A 21,311-nucleotide genomic window follows, 5' to 3' on the forward strand; every position below is an offset into this window, starting at 1 on the left:
TTTCTTGATGTTTAGTATATATTCCTCTACATCACCTCCTTCTTATCAAAATACAGCATACTTATTTTTATCCTTCCATCAGACCACTACTAGACATCTTCTAGAAGCAGAACAGTAAACATGAAATCCCATTTATATTCAAAATAAGCTCTTGTGTTTTAGATTTATAAGCATTAATATTAGCTTTTTGTTATTACAGCCCCAAGAAATATCAGTCTCATTATAATCAGCAATGAACACATACAGAAGAAAATATGTATTGAATAGAAGATCAAATGCCCCTTAAAAAAAGAGGATTTATAGTTAAAGAAGGAAAAATTTGACCTCTACTCATCATAGTCATAGGATAAAATCTGGTCTTGAAAATCCAAACATGGTAAGGATTGTAATTAAGTAACTCATATGTTAGTTTGAAAGCACAGATTTCAGTGTTATGTTACAGTGTGTTAAATTTTTCTGTACTCAGTCATAGTAAGAGCAAAACTAGAGCAACATGCCCAGTTTTTGATCCTGTATTCCAGGAAATTTGATAATGACCAATTTGATAATGGAGTGATGAATTAAAACATCATCCAGATTGAGAATCAAAGACAAGCCAGCTCAAAACCCTTCAGCCTTTAAGAAAGGAACTTAAACAATTAAACAAAAAGAGTCTGTGGGAAAACATGGTAGCAGCCTTCAAATAGATGGAAGTCTGGTGCATGTGGTTCTCACATCTGCTAGGAATAGGACACAACACATGAAAAAAAGATGTATTAGAGCAACAGAGACTTTGCTATGAAATGAAGGGAGGGAGAAAACTCTGTGTTCTGCATGTAAGGACTAGTAAACACTGGAAGAAATTGCCTCAGTGGCTCTTTCAAAGGGGCGCTTTTAAAGAAGTAGACAGTTGACTTCTAAGGGTGTTTGTAGTTGGATTGATCCTGTCCCAGGGCAGAACATGGCTCTTGTTAGGCCATTCCTAGTTCTGTTATCTGCCAGTCTGCAGTGTTTTAGTTGTGGCATTTCCCACTGGCTGTTCAATAGCTCTGTTCTTTTGTGCAAACTGCGTATTGGAATACATTAGAATTTTTTATGCAATAACCAGCAAATGTCAGGCTTGAAATGCAAGCCTGTAACCTACTTGGACAATTCAGAAATCTTCAGAATGTCTGAATTAGACATATTCCTGTTTTACTTATGAAGAAATTGAAGCCATAAGCAATTTATATTATCTGTCCATGAATACACCACGAATGAATGGAAAACGAGAACTGAAAATGAGTAATCTTCTGGATTTTACACTTCACATTGTAAATATACAAGTAGGCCCAAAGGAAGAAGAAAAAATCCCAAACATAGGAAAAATAAGACAGTGTCCCATAGATCATAGAAACTGCACTGTTCTCTCCCCATTAAATACAAAAGGGTGCGTTTTGGAAGCATATCTTCCCCAAAAGTCCATATTTCTAGTGCAATTTCTTTTGAATAAATGTAACATTCATCCAGATAAAAAAGAAAAATCTTTCAAAGTACCTTTAAACAACTATGCAGAGTTTTAAAATATATCCTCACTAAGGGTCCAGCAATCAGCCTTGGTTATTAATCATTCTGACAAAAAAATTGATTTTCATTTCCTTCTTTCATGTTGTGTGGGAACAGCCTGAGGTAGATTACAAGATCTGAGAGAGATGATAAGGACAGTAAGAAGGCTTTTGAGAGACTCTGAGCACCTAGTGGATTACTGTCTGTTTAACCTTTTGATGAGGTACTGGGTTTAGTTTTGGGAATCTTGTCTGTTTAGCATCCTGATTTTCATTTCTATGCTGGTCAGATAAAATGTAGGGAATATAGTACTGAGGTGCCAGATGTAATCAGATGTCCTAATCCCAGCAGAACACTATAAATTGTTTGTGTGTAATTCCACTAGAAAATTGATATGTCCATATTTTGTACCATATAAAAAGGCTGCTAAACATCCCAATAAACAGAAAAACTTGTGAAGTCACTGGAATTTAATTGAACATTAAATCCTGATCAATACTTAAGTAAATTCGCCAAGCTTCTCTACCTAGTAACAAGGCATCCTGTGTGCCACAGAGGGATGCCTTGAAAATTATTTAGTATTTCGTTCAACTTTTTAAAGTCTGCTAAGGAAATAGTAAGTGCTAGAGACTGTTTTTCCAAGAAAATATATTCTTGACAGATTTCACTGTCTTGCAGAGACAAAGGTTATCCCTAAAATAAATTAGTGTTAATAGACCTATGTCTCCCAAAGTATCACTCTGTCATACCCTACTTCTTATGTGCTGAGTTTATTCCTCTGATGATTCCTAAACAAATGTTTCCTTCTTAGTGTCCTTAACTTAAAATCATGGAACCAAATCCAACAATCCTGTTTAAATGCATGAAGAATCCCATTGAAGCATTATAGGATGTTTCAGGGTGGGGATGCTGGGCTGTGAGGCATTCTTATACCTGTGCACTGAACAACTGCATGGGTTAAAAGCTAAATCAAGTACAAACCTGAGTACATATCTTACCAGGGTGCTAAAATAGAATATATTTTTAAAAACCCCCAAACCCAACACTTTTTGGTTTGACTAATGTTACTCCAAAAGTATTTGCATACGTTTTTTAAAAATCAACAGGCAAAAATCTAGAATGTTCTGACCTTACTTCTGCATGAGAAGGTGTTCCTTTTCTAAAGTGAAAACGATCTGTATTTGTTCAAATTCTTATTTTCACATATCACTATTACATACTCTTCAGTAACAATACGAGAGCCCCTCCATTTTTTATTTAAAAAGAAAAACCCCTTATAACCCTTGCCAAAATAGACAAACGGCTGCAACTGCAAAGCTGGGACAAAGTCAACTTACAGAGTCCTAGGACAATGCACACGAAGTTTAAGGGAAGTGAAATAGACCAAGGGCAGACGATTCCCAGCTAACTCCAAGGGATGCTCCAATGCATTGTACTGCTGCCCCCTTAAGGACAAAGAACGCGAGGAGCTGCGCTGCTTGTCCTGCTCAAAGGCCTGCAACTTCTGTGCGACAGCTAGGATTTGGACACAGTTCTCATGCCTCCATGTACGTTACCACACTCAGTTGTGTCCCCTTTGCTCTCCAGGCTACATTAGTAAGCTCTTGTGCTTTAAAGCTTCATGGTGTTAGGAGCCTGTTCTGCATGGAAAGCAGGCATGATGCAGCAGATGGAAACCAAAATGCTCCTTTTTTGTATTTCTAAAAGGCTTTGACACACTGAATCACTCACTTCACATGTTTCCTGCAGGTTGCTAAACATTAGGGTGCTGAGGGTGTGCAGAAGTCACTGCCCTCTCCTGCAGGCTCCACGGGGATCTGTGCATCAGGGGTTGAGGGCTGGAGAGGGAATGTCCCTCCAGGCAGCCTTGCAGCCCCAGCCTGAGGGATGCAGGTCTTCAGGTGTGCCACACCACAAGCAATTCTACCTCTGTACAGAGTAACCAGTTAGTCATTTCCCCTTCTAGGACAGGACTTGTGATTTTTCCCAATTTGCCAATTGCCACACATTTACAACATAAAAGAAATTATTGTGATGCATAAATTAAGCATGGGGCACCCTAAAAGAAATTCAGGGTGCTAACAGGACCTGATAGCCCAACAGCTCAGCTTCAGTTATGTGGACATCTCTGAGTGTCTTATGGTGCTATCAAACCTGAAGGACAGTGCTGAAAAAGTGCTGTAAACACATTAAGGTACTTCAGTTTTTGCAGAGGATTTTCAAAGGCAGCTCCTCTCTGAGAAAGGCCCTAGAATAGGATATCAGTATATTTAAAGAATTCATTTGAAAGGAAGAAACTGAGAGACAAAACACTTTTAAGACAAAAGAAATACTGAAGATAAATGAGAGAATAACACTCTGTCTTCTCTTTCCCCAGAACTGAAGACCAATTCTCTTCATTAATATTTTCTCTATTTCTTGTTGTCAAATTTTCTGATCTTATCTTCAGCTTCATGTATCTGAAATTTAACTTGCTGAATCCCTCCATGGGTGAATATTGTTCCCTACACAAAGTGGTTTAAGATAAGTATGATTAGTACTATTGTGTCGTAAATTCTATGATAGCTTATCATTGCTATCAATATAATTGTCCAGCATTCACGAAATCTGGATGTTCAAGATTACATTCAGTTGACAGTGAATACAGTCACCAGAGGGTTGGACTAGGTGATCTTTTAACGCAGAAGATTCTATGATTCTATCAATGAATACATAATTTTCCGTATCTATTCAGATGTTTCAATACTTCAGTGTGTTAAGTTGCTTTTTTTGATGAGTTTTTTGTATAAAATGCTTTACTGGCATAGCAAGAAAATGGCATAACCTAAACACTATTTGGAAGCTACCTGAATCCTTTTCAGGAAAAAAAAAAAAAGTAACTGAAATAAGATAGCTGTACTGATAAAATCTGCAAGGCAGACAAACTTTATATGAGAATAGTATGAAACACTAACTGTGGGTGACCTTTTGGACCCTCTGAAGTCAATCAAAACTATGGCCATCAACTTCAGTGGAACAGACAGGAATTTGCTCTGTGTTTTCTGAAGTGAGCAGCGTTAGGAAGATAAATTGTCTTTTGCTCTCTTTTCAGCTGCTGCATCATCTGGGTAGTTATTGTCCCTGTTGTGTGTGAGGTCCTGGATGTGCCTTTTTTGTATGCTTGGATTTCACACATGTTAAATTTTTTTAATGTATTTAGGCATATAGGTATTTCTTTAACATATGTCCAAAGCACATATATGTATCAGTATTTATACATAATTTATGGTGTGTATACATATATAATGTAAGGTGTGGGTATATGTTATATGGTATGCATATATATACATATACAGCAGCATTAGGAAGCATATTAATGTCTGTGGGAGATTCTGAGAACCCTTGAGAGAAGCTGCTGCCGTACAATGGGCTTTGGTAAAATTACATGTAATCCATTTCTCTCTTGCTCTGACACCTTAAATGCTCATCCTGCCCTACTGCTAGCATTTCTGAACTTTATTCCTAGTTTCTATATATGTTCCTGTCTAGTTCATTTCCTAATCTGATACTGAACTTCTCAGTGGAATTTTTAAATGCATGTGAGAGGTGATGCTATTAAATTTCTCTCATCTGTGTCTACCTGAACAAAGCAAACTGAATCATAATATATAAGTACATTGTAGCTCTTAATATATTAAGAAAATTGTATCTATTTACTACTTGAATGTATTTTCAAAAGTGTTTTTCTCTGTAATACCAAAGTATCATTGAGTGATCCTGCAAAAATCAAATCATGATTTGATATAATCAAAGTTTCTGCTACACGCTACTATGATTATGAGCTCCAACTTAAACATTTACAAAGCACAGCCCTTACAACTGTGCAAAGGTAGGCAACACTGGAAAATATGACTTGTATTAAATGTTTTTTAACAATTTCTCTCAATTCAATGATCCTTTATACTATTCTATTTACAGCCACGCAAGAATTTTAAAAGAAAATATATGTATTTATAATCAATAAGAATTTTTTATGTTTTGTGAATCAAAACAAAGTTTTGATGGTGTCATTGACCTACTGAGAGGAAAGCATTGAAGAATAAGGAGGTTCTTCAAACAAGGCTGTCAAGCCCAGTTGTTTTAGTATCTTGAGTCCAGCCTTTGCTATATTCAAGTTCAACCACTGAGAATAAGACTACCTCAATGCAACTCTCATCTGTTTGTTGTTTGCCTTTCTCCAAATGTAGTACTTTCTTTCAGACAGCACTTTCTTTCTAATTGCACTACAGCAATTATTTATTCAGCAACTACTTATCAAAATCTCATTTATGTATTCTGGACACAGACTGTACTGTTCTTAACTTTTTTTGTTTGACTACCAAAACTTCCAATAAATTAAAAGGTATCTATAGAATTACCTATGAAATTTTGGGTTTTCCACAGCCAAATGCACAGCATAAGTGGTTCACTGTATACAGTTTACCCTGCAGGGACTTTGATACATAGAATCATAAAACAGCTTGCCCTGGAAGTGACCTTTAAGATCATCTGGTTCCAACCCTCCTGCCATGAACCTTCCACTGGATCAGGCTGCCTGGGGCCCCATCCAACCTAACCTTCAACTATTCATGGGATGGGGCATCCACAACTTCTTTGGGCAACGTGCTCCAGTCCCCCACCACCCTTATAGGAAAAAATTTCTTCCCTATGTCTAACCCAAACCTACCCTCAGTTTAAAGCCCTTGTCCTATCATAAATGCCTTTGTAGAAAATCCCTCTCCAGCTTTCATGTAAGTTCCTTTAGGTGCTGGAAGGCTGCTGTAAGGTCTTGCTGAAGCCCTCTCTTCTCCAGGCTGAACAACCCCAGCTCTCTCAGCCTGTCTTTGTTAGAGAGGTGCTCTGGTTATTTCATTATCTTCATGACCCTCCTCAGGACTTGCTCCAGCAGGTGCACATCTTTCTTATGCTAGAGGCCTCAGAGCTGGATGTAACAGGAGAGGAGTAGATGGGCAGAATCCCCTCCCTCCCCCTACTCTCCACATCTCTTTTGATGGACACAGTTGGCTTTCTGGGCTGGAAGTGCACATTACCAGGTCATGTTGAGCAGCTTCTCCAATATCCCCCAAGTCCTTCTACTCAAGGCTGCTCTCTGTCCATTCACTGCCTGGCCTGCACTTGTGCTTGGGATCGTCCTGACCCAGGTGCAGGACCGTGCACTTGGTTCAGTTTCACGAGGTTTGCACAGTCCCACCTCTCAAGCCTGTCACGGTCCCGCTGGATGACATCCCTTCACTCTAGCGAGTCGGCTGCACCACACAGCTTAGTGTCATCACAAACGTGCTGAGGGTTCATAACGAAGTATTAAGTAGAGTTTTTCTACTTTTATATATGCTAATAGTCCCCGGTTGCGTAACCGTTGCGGTGTGGCACCGGCTGTCCTGCCACTAACCACCGCTGCTCCCTGCTCACCATGTCCCAGCGCACACAGCCCCCGAGAACTCGCGGTCTGCCAGGCGAGCGGGGCCCTCCGTTCCCACGCCGGCTCCGAGCGCACAACGCCGCGGCGGGAAGCGTGTTTTTCGAATCCGAGCGCTTGGCCACGCCTCCGGCCATCCCCCGTGCGCCCGCCCCTCCATCCCCGGGCTCGCCGAGGGGCTGTGCCGCAGGTGAGGGCGGCCCCGCCGGGGCGGAGCACAGCGGGCCGAGGGTGTCCCGCGGGCCCCGCTCGGCTCTGCCCGGCTCGGCTCCGCAGGAAGCGCCGCCCGCGCTCCTTCCTCCTCCCGCCTCTTTCTCCTCCTCCCCCTCCGCCCGCCCGCGGCGGTGGCGGCGGCTCGGCGATGCAGCAGCACTTTTCCCTGGCTGAGTGCGACGTGGTGGGCTTCGACCTGGACCACACGCTCTGCCGGTACCACCTCCCGCAGAGCGCACGGGTGAGTGCGGGCGGCGCGGCGCGGCCGGGGAGCCGCGGGAGGGGCCCCGCTCCGCCCGCTGCCGCCGCATGCCCCGCCGAAGGCAAGAGGGGCCGGCAGCCCTGCGGCGGGGGCAGCGAGCCCGGGGCCGCCCCGGAACCTCAGACATCCACGGAGGATAAGAGAATCGCAAGTGCATCTCTCGCCGGGCGCTTCCTCAGCAGGCCTCTCTGCCCGAGCGGAGGGGACAGCCATGTCTCGTTCCTTGAAAATGGTTGTGCTTTCCTGGCCGTAGCGGCGCTGAGGAAAAGGTAGAGCCTGGCCGCTAAATCCAGAGATGCTGCAGAGTGAGGAGCCCGCAGCGCTTTGGACCTTGCGAACTTTCTGGTGCTTGTAATAAAACGCCGAGTTTAGAGGCACCTCTGACTTAGCCCTGTGGTCTCTTTCGAAGAGAAATTGCTGCCTGTGCTGTGCGTTCCCGCCCTTGTCACTTTCGTTTTTCAACTCCCTGGTAATCTTACACTGACTCGTCCTTCTCTGTTGATGTCAGGACTGTTCTGGAGGTATCTTGTGTCGTGGATGCTCATGGTGTCTCACTCTCCCCCTTTCTTTGTCTCCATTCACTTACAGTACATTTTGCACTGCACAGGACTCCCACGCTAATTGCAAGATAATTTCAGAATTTGGTATAGAAACAAATGTTTATGAGCTGTCTCATTTATTAATAGGCATCCTGTGCTGAAAAAGTGCATTGCTTCCCTTAGCTATGTGTGAACTTAAGTGGAGAGGTGTCTTGCTTACAAAGGAAGATTCAACAGTAACAATAAAGTGTAAGAGCTCTTAAATTTCTAGGTGGAAACTGTGTAACACTGGGCTTACTTTCCATATTCTTGCCATACACAAGCACGTTCCTTCTGATACAAATTCTGTATGATGAAGGCAAACATTAGACAATCGATTATAAGAGTTTTTTAAAAATGCTAACGAACCAAGCAAAGTGGAGAAAAAATCCCAAAACTTTTACTAAACTTAGTACACTCTTTATCTTCTCACAGGAGACAGAGGCAGACTGACACATGCCCATTGTATGCCTCCTTATCTTTTGGAAATAAGAAATACTTTAAAAGGCTCATAGGCCCAGCTGAAGATGTAGTTAGTTCTTACTATTCCAGCGTTGTCTTCCATAATATGTCTTTTCTCAGATGTTATTCATACTAAATCCAAGAGAATCTGTTGTAATTAAAGAAAAAAGGCCAGGGAACAGCTTTAATTGAAGAACCACAAGAAAAAGAGAGCAATTACTATTTTTGGACTCGGCAGCATCTCCATAGAGCTTCCTGTAAAACTTTACCCGCACAGTACATTAATAAATTGCTGAGTGTCGTGCTAGGCCATTTGAACTTAGAAATAATAACTGTTTATTCAGTACTTGCCTATTTTCTTCAAAATTAATTCCTTCAAATAGATTTAAAATACCCCTAAGGATAAATGTTTACTGGTTTGGAAGCTGCTTGTTGAATGTCAGTAACCACAACATTTTAAATTGAAAAAAAAAATAAAGCAAAAAGGATGACTGGGGAGGGGGAAATAGTGAGTAGCCTTTAAGTACTTACCATCTTGGTTTCCCAACAGTCTTGAAGCACAGGGGGGCAGTAAAGTAGAATGTTGTAATCTGGGTCGTGGTGAACACATTGCACCAGAACTCTTGTATGTGTTCCAGTCATGACTAAATAACCTCAGGCACAATTTCCCATTGGAGGCAGTGGGACAGCGCCCCTAGCTCCATAGTTTGATTTCACTTAGGAAGCATTAACACTTGCATCTTGCCGCTCTCCAAGGAAGCAGTGGCTTTGATCTCACTTCACTAATATAATAAATGCAATGTTTTTTTTTTTTCATTTGTAGCTAATATATGATAGTTTTGCCCAGTATCTGGTAACAGAGAAGGGATATGATGAAGATTTGCTGACTCTAGCTCCAGACAGCTTAGATTTCTGGTGAGTACATTGAAAATAATGTCGTTCCTTTACGCTGTAACTTTTTTACAAAGCTCAGAGAACAGCTTTGTTTATTAGGCAGTTAATGTTATGATTGTCAAGTGCAATGGATAAATCCAAAATTACAGTTTCAAATACTTGTTCTAAGAAGTATTTGTCATGAGATACTTCTAACAGGGTATTTTGGAGAGGGAACTGAGCGTCTAAGCTTGCTTTGTCTGTGCTTCCAGCTGTATGGACACAAGCATTTTAGTCTCACTCTCTTTTATTATGTATCATCTTTGTCTTCTACATTCTATTCAACAGTAACCATCAGATTTTAGTCATTTTTACCCCAACAGATGCTGTTTTGTTTGTGTAAATTAGATTAATCCCAACAGGCACGGAAAGGTGACCTGCCAGGAGGTAGCCCTTGGGTGGCACATCAAGCACAAAACCATGATGAAAAAGACTGAAACCCAAGTTCCTGCTCTGAACTCAGTGGTCTCTGAGCAGGAACTTAACTTGAATCTTGATATTTTTACTTGATAAGGTTATTATCTAGGCCGTGGGGGTGGAGACTTGAAGGCCAAATAACTATTAGATACACATACTTTTTTTTTTCAAATAATGTGCATATTCTTGTGTAATGGTTCTTTACCATTCAATATTTCACTGGACAATTTCCAATGAGATTAATTTCAACTTCCATGAGACAAGCAATGTATCTATATCATATTTTGAGGCCTATGATGCAAGAAATCCTTTTTTCAGCTCTAGATGTCTTGGGTTTGGTCTCTTATTGAAGCAGGAGGTTCATTAACATGGACCTGCAAGTCCACAGTGCTGGTAGCAAGTGTGTCATTGCTTCTTGCCCAGAAGTCATTCCTGAAAGGTTGGCATCTGCTTGCTGCCTTCATGGAATATGTTTTTTCTTTTGGGGGCCTCATAGAGGATGAAGGTGCCATTGCTTCCTCAGTCTCATTTATTCACTTCTATTCTAACCACTGAACTCTGAATTAATTTTTCAAAGAATCTAAGCAAATTTGGATCATAAGATTTATTAGGGAGAATTAGAAACTCTTGCCAAGTGTCTCCAATGATGTCAACTCTTCTCCCTGTGGACTTCTCCCATGGCTAACATGGCAATGCTTCTGCTTCATATGTTCTTAGCTTACTGAGTTGCCTCATTTAGATTCATGTTCTACCCCTTTTTTCTGTAATAACTGGTGTAATCAGTCAAGTAACAACTAGAGGAGTTGCTGTCAAAAAAAATTCTTTAATGGAAGTGATTTAAATATCACATTTCTTAGTTTGCTATGTTTAGACCTGAAACCTCCAGCCAATCTATATAACAGTCCCTAAATTTACTGGACATGAAACTGGGTTTATTTAGTAGGATTTTGCCATGTAAGGAAAATCCAGTTCTCATTGTAATAATATGCACTTTTGTGTAGAGAGGATTGTTCAAGCATGGAAATATTGGAAGAGTTGTGACTTGTTTGGTGTTCTGTAGCATCATAGCTACAGAAGCACCATAACTTCTGTAACTGCATATCACTATTAGATAAGAAGACAGTCCTCTGAAAGCATAATTTTTTTTTGTTTCTTCCTTAAAATTAATTTATTCTTAGTTGCAAAGGCTTGGTGTTGGACATTGAAGAAGGAAACTTCCTGAAACTTGCAGAAGATGGAACAGTTTTAAGGTAATATTGACAATAAATCTATATAGTTAAATATAAGTTGTGTTGTTAAATACATTAACATTTTATCTCCGTCTTAAATGCTATCTCTCAATTTTATAAATATTTAAAATACTTATTTCAGCATGCATTCATTTATTAGATGTAAAAGTTTAAATACTGTTTGATATTGTGGTACTTAGTTTCTTTTAATGTTACAGATGGAGTCTTTTGGTAATGTTTTAATGTTAGCTGGTAGTAGATAATATCTCATTTTTAATAAAATCTGAGACTCTGAGGACACATTGATCTTGAAAGTGAATTCATTTTTTTTGGTGGCTACCAATGTACTCTTTGTCCAGTTCTGCTAAAATCCTGGGTAAAGTTTTTCTTTGGATTGAGAGTAACCTGGCTTAGAGCGCAGTACTGACTAATACTAATGACTGGCATGACTATTTTCTTTGTGCTGTAGACATTCAAAATTCTGCAAGTTTACAACTTATAATTTAAACAGTCTGAGATAAATTAACCACAGAAGCTGATACATTCACTTTCAGAATTCTGGGGGATTTCCGCTTAAAAGCTACTTTGCTTTCAGTCGTCACTTTCAGTAAACTCTTCGTTCTTCTTTCTTGCCTTCCTTTTTTTTTTTTTTTTTTGTTTTATATAGAAGACTGCTATTTGGAATCAAAAGTCTGAAAAGTAAATGTATCTAAAATATGCCAATCCTAGTCCCATTTCTCCCTAATTTTGTTCCTGAATGAAATTCTGTGTAATTTAGAATGCAAGACAGACTCTACTTTTTTTTTTTTCTTCTGATGGCTCTCTGAAGGAGCTTTAAGATGCTAAATAAAGTCAGATCTCATTAAAAGAAGAAAGAAATACTTTTGAGTCATTGCTGTGTATCCTAAAATTCATTTAATAGCATGAATTTTGGAGTACTGAATGCAGAATTCAAGATAACAGGGTATACCTCATTAAAGGGAAGAGTTGGTACAGGGTTACCTCTCTTGACATTGCTTCAAAATGGGATCCAATTTGATGGCCCAAGTAGTTAATTTTTGATGCCTAAAAAGGCTAGTGTGTACTAATGTATTAAAAAGCTGCTTGCAGGGCTCAAACTAGCACTTTTCTATAGTTCTGCCCTGCATTCTGTGATGTTACCAGGCTTCAGAATGATGTATAGGCTTTCTGCACTGTGCTTTATTGTGCAGTGTATGTTGATAGCTCAAGTATAGCGAGTGTCCTGACACAATTGAAAACATTCGAGCAATACAGAGTGATTGTGTTAGCAGGTGAGGCACAGTAGCTGTGCCCCCAGCCAACCAGACCTTTGTGTAGTAAGGCCTTTATTGAGAGCTGGAATGTATATGGTAAAAGCTTAGTAGGTCCTGGGAAACTTCTAAGCTGTAAAGATACCAGTTTTAAGCAGCTTGCATGCACTGTAATTCAGTTGCAGTGTGTTGCTTTGCACAAGTTGTAGTTTGGGTGTTTTCAACTCTTTTCTGTGTTGTTTTGTTTGTTTGGTTTTTTTTAATAAACAATGCATGGAACAGGGCAAGCCATGGTACAAAGAGCATGACATCTGAAGAGGTCCTGGAGGTATATGGAAGGAAGGAGTGGAAGCATTTTAATACAGTCAGTGGAATGGTTTCACGCACAGGTAGCTATACTTCAGCATGTCTTCTTTGAAATTGCTCTGTCCCTTCAGTGCCTCTTACTGTTAGTTCTTAACACAAATTTGTAAAAATACTTGAACTGGGAATTAGTGGAACAGGTAAATGTACTGGGGAATACTTGGTTTTTGTTTTTTAACTTCTAGTACTAGAATTCATCTTAAATTTATGTCATGGTATTTATTTTATGGTAAGACAAATGAGCTGACATTATAGGCATATTTTGGTTATAGTGATGGGCACACACATTATTGATGAAGTAGACTGATGAAACCAGTGTCATGATTTTACCCAAGCCAGCAGAGGACCACAAAGCTGCTCATTCACTCCCATCCTGCCTAGGCCTAGTGGACAGGAGAATCAGAAAGTATGGTAAATCTCATGGGTTGAGAACAATTTTTAATTAAAGTGAAATGTTGTTATTATAAATATGCTAATAATACTACTAAAAATTATTGTCTTGATAAGGAGATAGAACCTCAGAACCCAAGAGGAACAGTGATGTACAATACAATTGCTCAATACCTCCTTACAGATATCCTGTCTCATTCACGACATATCTTAAATTTTTCTTACTTGTTGACTTGTTGCCACCAGTCCCATTGGTGGAGGCCTAGGTGCAGGTGCAATGAACAAAACAAATCTAGAAACAAAACTTCTCCCCTGGCATTTGCAGTTCTGTGTTTAGGATAGGAGTCACTTTAAAGGAGCTGTGGCTAGGTTTGCGTTCTTGCTCTGTGTTTCCTCTCTGTTTTAGTTTGACCTTGGCAGTTGAGAGTAACACACAGGATGTGGTCACTTAAGGTGCATTTTGTTATGTAATGGAGATACTTTCCTTGAGATTTTGCTGACTGCAAATGCAATACTTATTCTAAACTGCAGGTAATCTTTTGCAAAACAGAGGAAGAGAGAGCTTTCCTGAGGTTATATAGGAAATGTGCTTTTCTTTTTCACTGAAACACGCACTTGGTCTCTGTTGTGAATGTTAATCCTCATTTTACTGGCTTGTTCTTGAGTATACCGGAGACAGCACAGACAAGATCATGAAAAAGAAATCACTGCTTAATTTCACTTCTTGAAGAGAGTTAGTTGAGCATGACCATAGTCTGAGGGGACAGTTGCACCCTCCTGATACAGTTCTGTTTTCAGGACTGATGTAATAATGTGAGCACGCTTCCCCTTGGGCCAAGGAGCTGTCCACAGCATGTGTGTGCAAAGGAATTGGATGTGTCAGACCTGTCCAAATGTCTGTGAACTTCTTAAACACTCTCTTTGTATTGCACTGCTAGAGAAGTAGACATTTTGGAAGAGTTGAAAGATACTGTCCTGAATTAAAACTCATGCTTCTCCCCATTTTCTTTCACCTGGGCTTTTAGAATCTTAAAATATCTTACTGAAATCTCACTGCCTTCATATAGGTAAACAACTCTTAGTTGCCATTTATGACAATCACAAGTTAGCCCTTGTTAATGGAGATTGGGAAACAGATAATGCTTATTACCAGTAAAATCCAAATAGGAGCTTATAATATTACTTAAATGTAATTTTTATTTGTGATTAAAACATACAGCACAGGGGTGTTTAAAGTATATTTTTTAAATTATTTTTTCCAGCTAAATACTATTTGTATGATAATTATTTTGACCTGCCAGGAGCGCTCTTGTGTGCAAGAGTTGTGGACAGCTTAGATCAGGTAAGAACTGGATTGTTTGAAAGTTATGTATTGCATTATCTTTTTCTTCCACCACCACATCTCTTGCATGCATTATTAAATGAATACAAATTGGGTATTGAACAGCATCAAGGTCTATTTCTCATTTGGACTGTTCTGTGTTGGACTTACTGTATTAGAGTTCTCTCTGAAGATGATTGTGAGCTACATGGCATGTTCAAAATAAAAGTTCTTCCACCAGAGGGCACAAATAACTAGGATACTAGTGGAAATGTGCTGTTTCCTCAAGTTTACCCTGAGGTATGCACAATGTAGTTCTTAAAGTCACCTTTAATTATGCTCAATTGTACTTGAAATAAATGTAGTATAAGTTTCCTGAATTTCATGATTTGCTTATTTGCGAGTTGTTAAACAGTGAATGAAGCTTCATTTCATCCTTTTTTAAGCTTGTTTTTGTCCTAAGTACATTGATCTGTGCACACAGATATAAATACACCTCTGGCATAGTATCTTTTAATTTTTTTTCCCTCTGGTAAACAGTAAATTAAATTCTTAAGGTGGAAAAGAAAATTGCTTGAACCTTTTTCAGTGCTTTTTAGGTAGATAGAATGTCCTAAATTCTGCTTTTGTAATTTGGTGATAATTGTTTTGTTGTGTAAAAGAAGATTTGAATGTTTAACTTGCATGCAGCTGGAGGTAGGAGAGGGTTCTTCTCATAGGGTAACTGTGTTGGTGTTAAAAGAGTACTGAGGTAATCTTCTGGCCAAAGCGCTGCAGGCCTGAAAATTGTCAGGGTTTAACCTTGTCTGCAGAGTGAAAATCCAAGCTGTGAGATGAGTGTCTGGGTCTCATTGGATATTAGGTGGCTTGCTGCTTTAGCCTTCACTCCAAAATAGCATGCTGAGTAGATTGCTGCCTAAGTCCAAGTGCTGCGTGAAGAGTTAGCTTATCAGGGAAGCATGCAGGACAGGTGCTCGGTAAGACTCTTAATTTTCTGCCTGATTAATCTCCTCCCCCTAAGCTGTTCACAGCTTAGAAACCTGTTGCAGTTGTGACACCTGTATTGTGTTTACTTTATATTTAATTTAGACTCAGCACAAGACACTCACTTTTGAAGAGAGAAAGCTCATAGCATATGTGTAGTAAGCTTTCACATCCAGTTACCAGTTCACAGGCTGGAGCGCTGACCCGGGATCAGTGCCATGTTCAGCAAGAGGGAATTAAACCCATGTCATTTCTCCGGAGAGCCACGAGAAGTGGGTCATGCAACCTCTTTATCTCCTAGCAGTACTCAAGTATTTTATTGGATGTCAGCCCTGTTTCAGCAAGAGGGTTACAGTAATTCCCTGGAAGGTTAGCATCAGCCCTTTGAGAAAGATGCACGGCAGGAGGTGGTCAGCCTCTCCAGCCCAGAACTTATGCCTGCAAAATGCTGCATCCTAAGGATTAGAAAGCATCACATTTTCTTCTTCCTCATTTCTAAAAGTAGAGCCTTCTGTATCCTGTTCTATAAGTCTGCCTACAAAGTGATATTTTCTTACCATTTCCAGACAGCATTATGGATTCAGGAAAGCTTTCTACTGGAAGCAGATGCAATAATTACTACATTTGTGTTCAAAATGGGTTTGGACATGAGTTGGATGCTGGACTACCCTGCACTGCTAAAAATCTATCTGTTTTTACTGTGTCCAGAACCAGAACTCTTGCGTGTTTTCAGACAAAGCACGGGAGCTTCCTAGTGGCTTTGATCTTCACACTGATGAGCTAAACAAAACAATGCTTTGTCTTGATGGTTCAACTAATAAAATCACATTTTGTAATCACACCAAAATCATGGTGTACTGGATAGCCATGCATACAGTTTTCTGTGCTTTTTGGAATTGGTCAGTACTCCTTTATATCTTGTATGCAGTGGCTGAAGATCTGCAAGAAATTAGTTTAAGTTACTTTAGTCTCCTTTGAGTTCAAATGTTTTGAAGGAAGTACACCCAGTTTTAAACTAGTATCCATCTGTCCTCAGAACAGCACTCCAAGGAGCTTTTGGTTCAGTTCACTGATTTTTTTTTAAGAGAAGCAATCAAAAAAACCCAAAACTCCAAAGTAAGAGTAGAGTGTGAGGGGAGAAGGCAGGTGAATCTTTCTGTCTTGAGAAGAGTGCTAGCTTAGGCTACTTGCATTGCCCCTAGATAGATGGTCCCCAGTATCTTCTGTACATAGCTTTGAATAATCACCCTTGGTTAGCACCCTTGGTTAGCTGAAGCTGACATATGAAACCTTTTCTCTTTATTAGCTCTTTTATGTATTTCTGTGGCAGTTGGCTATAGGAATGGATTAAAAAAAAACTTCTGAAAGCCACAGCACTGTATTTCCTGCTCTTAACCTGTAGAGCTGATGGATGATAAACAAACTATGCTTGTCAGTTATGCACAAAAGACCTTGTTTGTGTGACTTGCTGATTGTGAAAGTAAAGGCAGACTGTTCTCTGGAAGCCTCCATGACAAGTTTGGACTGAAATAGCAGTTTACTTTGGTATATATAAGCTACATAGTTTTCATTTTTGTTTGGCGCTGATAAGGGTTTGGGCTTGGAGGTTTTTTTCAGTTTCTGAATTTTTCCCTCTCTACAAAACACCCCATGCTTACAAAATGGCTCATTATTCAGGTATCAGTGCAGGTATCAATACACAGAGAGCAGTAGTGCCCTGAAACTGCTAGCAGTTGCCTTGAAATTTATCCTGATGTAGATGTGGAAGGCCTCTAACAGCATTAAAGAAATACTTTCCATGACTGATAAACTCCAAGACTATACCACCTGCTTTACTGCTGCCAAATTACTGTGTAACTGAGCACCTGTTACGGGCTCTGTAGCTAATCCTCTGCTCTGTAATACAGGCTAGCTCTGTAATTGCATCTGTTTCATTCATCATTAGTAAAATTTGTGGTGTTTGAGAGTGCTGTGGGGCTCAGCTGGTTGAGGTTTTCCTCTCCCATATGAGAGGCTGGAGGGGAAGCCGAGGTCAACTGGAGCTCTGCTGTGCCTGGGAATCTTTCTAAGAATGGCAAGAGACTGTTCACAAGCATGGATCACCTTCCCCTGTCCTTCTGCCAGAGCTGGGGTTTGGCAGTCTTCGGAGCGCAATGCCATGAAATGCTGCTCAGTCAGGCTTCTGGATAAGTATTTTATGCCATGTTTGGGTAGGGTTCTTGGCAGAAGGGCATTTCCTCTAAATTATAGGAAAGGGATTTGCCAGTTCTTAAGGTGGAAGGTGATGTGAATGCCAGGCATATTGATAATGTCAACATGCTAATTAAGTTCAGCATCTGCAGCCCTGGGCATTTCTTTTTCCCAAATGTCAGTGGGATGGGATGCTCATTCTGTAAGTTCTGTTACAGCTGATGCCCCTTTCGGCTGTAATGTTTTAGAGTTCCTCACAGATATTCAGCATTTCTCCTTTTCCCTTCCTCCTGCCATCGTAACCCTCTAAGAGGGACATAACTTGTCTGCAGTTACCCGCTGTTAATCTGGGAGTTATTGAATCCTGATGTCCTGAATCCTATTGTCTTAAGACTGTCTTACTGCGTATAATTTTTTTAATTCATGGCTTTTCTGTCACTGTTTCAATATGAAAGCTTGTAATAGCTGATACTTGATATAATGACTATGTTCCTTTTGACACTTACAGCATGATGGTCAGAAAAAATATGACTTCTGGAAGGACATGGTTGCTGCTATCCAACATAATTATAAAATATCAGCTTTTAAAGGTAAGTGGGTTCACTGAAGGCTCACTAGTACAGCTGAAAATATTACATGTGCTTGCTGGAGCAAATATGTTTGCAAGTACACTGTTGGCTGCTCAGCACAGCTTTTACTTTTCAAGTTTCTAAGTAGTTGTATAGTAAACACATGTTTTCTCTGGAATAAAACATCTTTATCTTGCCTATTTCGGTTTCATTTCACTGCTTTGATAACTTTAATAACATTTCTGATGTACTATTTCACTCAATATTTCAATTTTTATTGCTATTTCAACTCCATTTAGAAGGACAAATGGTTTCTTACTGTGATTGATATGGTAATGTGGACATCCTTGAACTGTGCTTTGAATCCATTCCTTATGATCTTGTAATGATATATAAAACCCAAAATGAATTGGGGAAAGAAATTCAAGTATTAATATTTGATGGCTATCTTTAGTGCTCTAGTTTTGATTAGAATTCTTCATGTAATATTGACACAATAGAGAGGTTTTGAACTTCCTAACATTTTCAGAGGACCATTTTTTAGTAACAGTGTTTCTACACCCAAAACCAACATTGTAATAATGTTATATAAATTAGAGTTGGAAAGCATCTTGTATACTGTTCAGCAAGAAATTATTTTCCTTCCTTCACAGACATTAACTTCAAAGTTACTCTCAGGCATATAAAATAATAAGTTGATAATAAAAATTAACCATTGTTTGTGCATGCAGTTAATTGAAATTATTTTTAACAATATTTCTTTTTAAATGTTTGTATGCAGCTCAGTTCTGAATTCTGCACTACTATTACAATTACCTTGGTTGATGCAACATTCACTAGACACAGGGTGTAGTTTGGACTTTCTTAAAACTCACTTTTTGTTCACAGCAGCTGTCCCCCTTGCTGTACTGCTTTCAAATGTAATTGACAAAATTGTTTCAGAGAGATTCCAAGCAAAAATGGAAATTGATATCAGGATGCAAATGGTAAAAACCAGCAAGATATTCCCAAACTGCTTTGTTTGTTGTTGTTACTGTTTCCATTGGAGCTTAGAGTGTGATTGGTAATTATGAATTTCCTTGGGAACTCATTTGTTCACAAAATAAATATATCCTTTCTTTTCCACTGATGCAAAATCAACACTAATCAACTGCAATAATTTCTTTAGAATTTTTGTTAATTCTTTTCTTCAAACCATGACAGCTCTTTTTTTTTAAAGGTGTGGATCATGCAACAAAAAGCATCATTTTTAAAAGTGTTCTTTGGAAATTAATGAGATCCAAAAAAAAAGCCTAAACTTTGAAGTCATACAATTGCTCAGTTTTATTTATATGTGTCTGCTTGTGTGTGCACTTGGACATATATGTTTATACCTATCAATCAGGTACCTATTTCTATATGTAAATCTGGAATCTGCTAACAACATTTGCGATATGACTTCATCGTTTCTAGTTTCTGTCAGAGGCACATGCATGCATAAGAGTGTTAAAAATACAGGAAAGTGTAGTAAGTGAGAGAAAAAAGTTTTATAGATAAAGCTCAGTGATATCAGAGGCGAAACAATACAGATTATATGCACTACTCGAGTATTGTAATACAAGAAAGTGATATACTCTGTCATGCGTCACTTTGAAAGGTTTCACAGTGGTTTTATTTTCCATTTAATAACATAGTCCAGTAGCTAAAGCACTGAACAGGGAGTCAGAAGAACCAGAGATATTTTCTTCCTGTATCACTTACCAGTGATATTCCTATGGAACATCTCTTTTTGCTTTGGGTCCTTCTGTGATATGAGAATAAGGGCACTAATCTTTTATCACTGCTCACAAAGTGATTTTTTTTTCCTCAATTTCACATCTTGCATAACTTCCTGAGGAAACTCTCAAACCTGGATCCCAATATCTACATACCATGAAGCCACAGTTTCTATCATAGCCCAGAGTCTGGCCTGAAAACCACAGTCTTTTGACTTAACTCCATGTCTTGTAGAGGTTTTAACCCTTCAGAGAAAAGTAGTGCCCATTAGCATTTAGTCAAGGTAAAATTTTAAAGGCAAACTTGTTCAATGGTCAGTTGAGGGGACGCAAAGTTCCCAGCTGGAAACGCGGTCCTAGCGGTGCCATTGTCAGTGGCGGAGCAGAACGACTGACCGCTTTATTTTTTGAAATCCAATGAGTGTTTGCAGTTCACTTTGATTTGTTGTCAGTATGCCCTTGTGTCTCTATGTCCCTTTTCTTTTTCACAGGATTTTTTTGATCATAATCAGGTGTCTGATGGATTTTGCTTTTCATTGTCTTAGCTATGGTAATTGCCTTAGATAATTGCCCTATGATTTTTTTTTGGATGGCTTTTTCAGATAGGCATGATTGTCCTGACTCAGCTCGATAAAGGGTATTAACCCACTCTTCTCCTTGTAAAGAAGTGAAGAACTGAGGCTTGAAAAAGGAAGTGGGTTCCCAAATAGTCTTGTGTTATTTTAGACATTCCATTGTGAAAAATAACTCAAAAATAGAAAAAGAAAGGAAAAATCTATGAAACAATACCATCAGAAAAGCCTGGTGTCAGATAGCAATGAAAATAGATATTTGCAATGTGGTCATTTCTTACCTAGTAATGCCTGCAAGAGAGCTGTCTGCAATTGATATCCCAGCTAAGCATTACATTATTCGAGAATCCATTTTATTCTCAATACTTTTTTCTTATTATTGGAATAGTTTGTGACTGTAAGGTGATTAACATTACCTTGAATGTATTGGATTTAGTGGATGGTTTATAGATAGTAATGCAGAACAATTTTAAAGAAAACATCATGGGACAATGTATTTTACACTGTCAGTCTATGTGGACGTATTATGGAATCAAAGTATGCTCTTTAGAGGATTAGTAAGAGCCTGAAGTACTGTATAATTTTTCCTTGTGAAAATTTAAAGATTTGATGAATTTTTTGACAGAAAAATCAATGGCTTTTTTAGGGAAATGTTGCCAAATATAACTTCTTAAAGCAGAATTTTGTTAACATTTCTTATCTTAAAGGCTACTTTCTCTCCAGAAGACTTGCCTTTCCCTGTAATTTTCCTAACATTTCTACAAACTGTATCATCCGTGACTGTATAGTTAAAATTATATATTTGAAATATTTTCAATCAGTTT

General features: G+C 39.0%; 1 protein-coding gene across 1 annotated transcript in view; it reads left to right on the forward strand.

Annotated features, from left to right (window-relative positions):
• The first annotated feature begins 7,134 nt into the window (after positions 1–7,134).
• NT5DC1 (5'-nucleotidase domain containing 1) overlaps positions 7,135–21,311 on the forward strand; it is a 124,244-nt gene continuing 110,067 nt past the window's right edge. Inside the window, exons 1-6 of the mRNA XM_064707922.1 lie at positions 7,135–7,433; positions 9,318–9,409; positions 11,023–11,094; positions 12,627–12,733; positions 14,360–14,439; positions 18,101–18,182. Of these exons, the coding sequence (XP_064563992.1) occupies positions 7,341–7,433; positions 9,318–9,409; positions 11,023–11,094; positions 12,627–12,733; positions 14,360–14,439; positions 18,101–18,182 (526 nt within the window). The 5' untranslated portion in view covers positions 7,135–7,340. The remainder of the gene's footprint in view (positions 7,434–9,317; positions 9,410–11,022; positions 11,095–12,626; positions 12,734–14,359; positions 14,440–18,100; positions 18,183–21,311) is intronic.

The sequence above is a fragment of the Zonotrichia leucophrys genome, chromosome 3 (assembly GCF_028769735.1).
Source record: "Zonotrichia leucophrys gambelii isolate GWCS_2022_RI chromosome 3, RI_Zleu_2.0, whole genome shotgun sequence".
NCBI lineage: Eukaryota > Metazoa > Chordata > Aves > Passeriformes > Passerellidae > Zonotrichia > Zonotrichia leucophrys.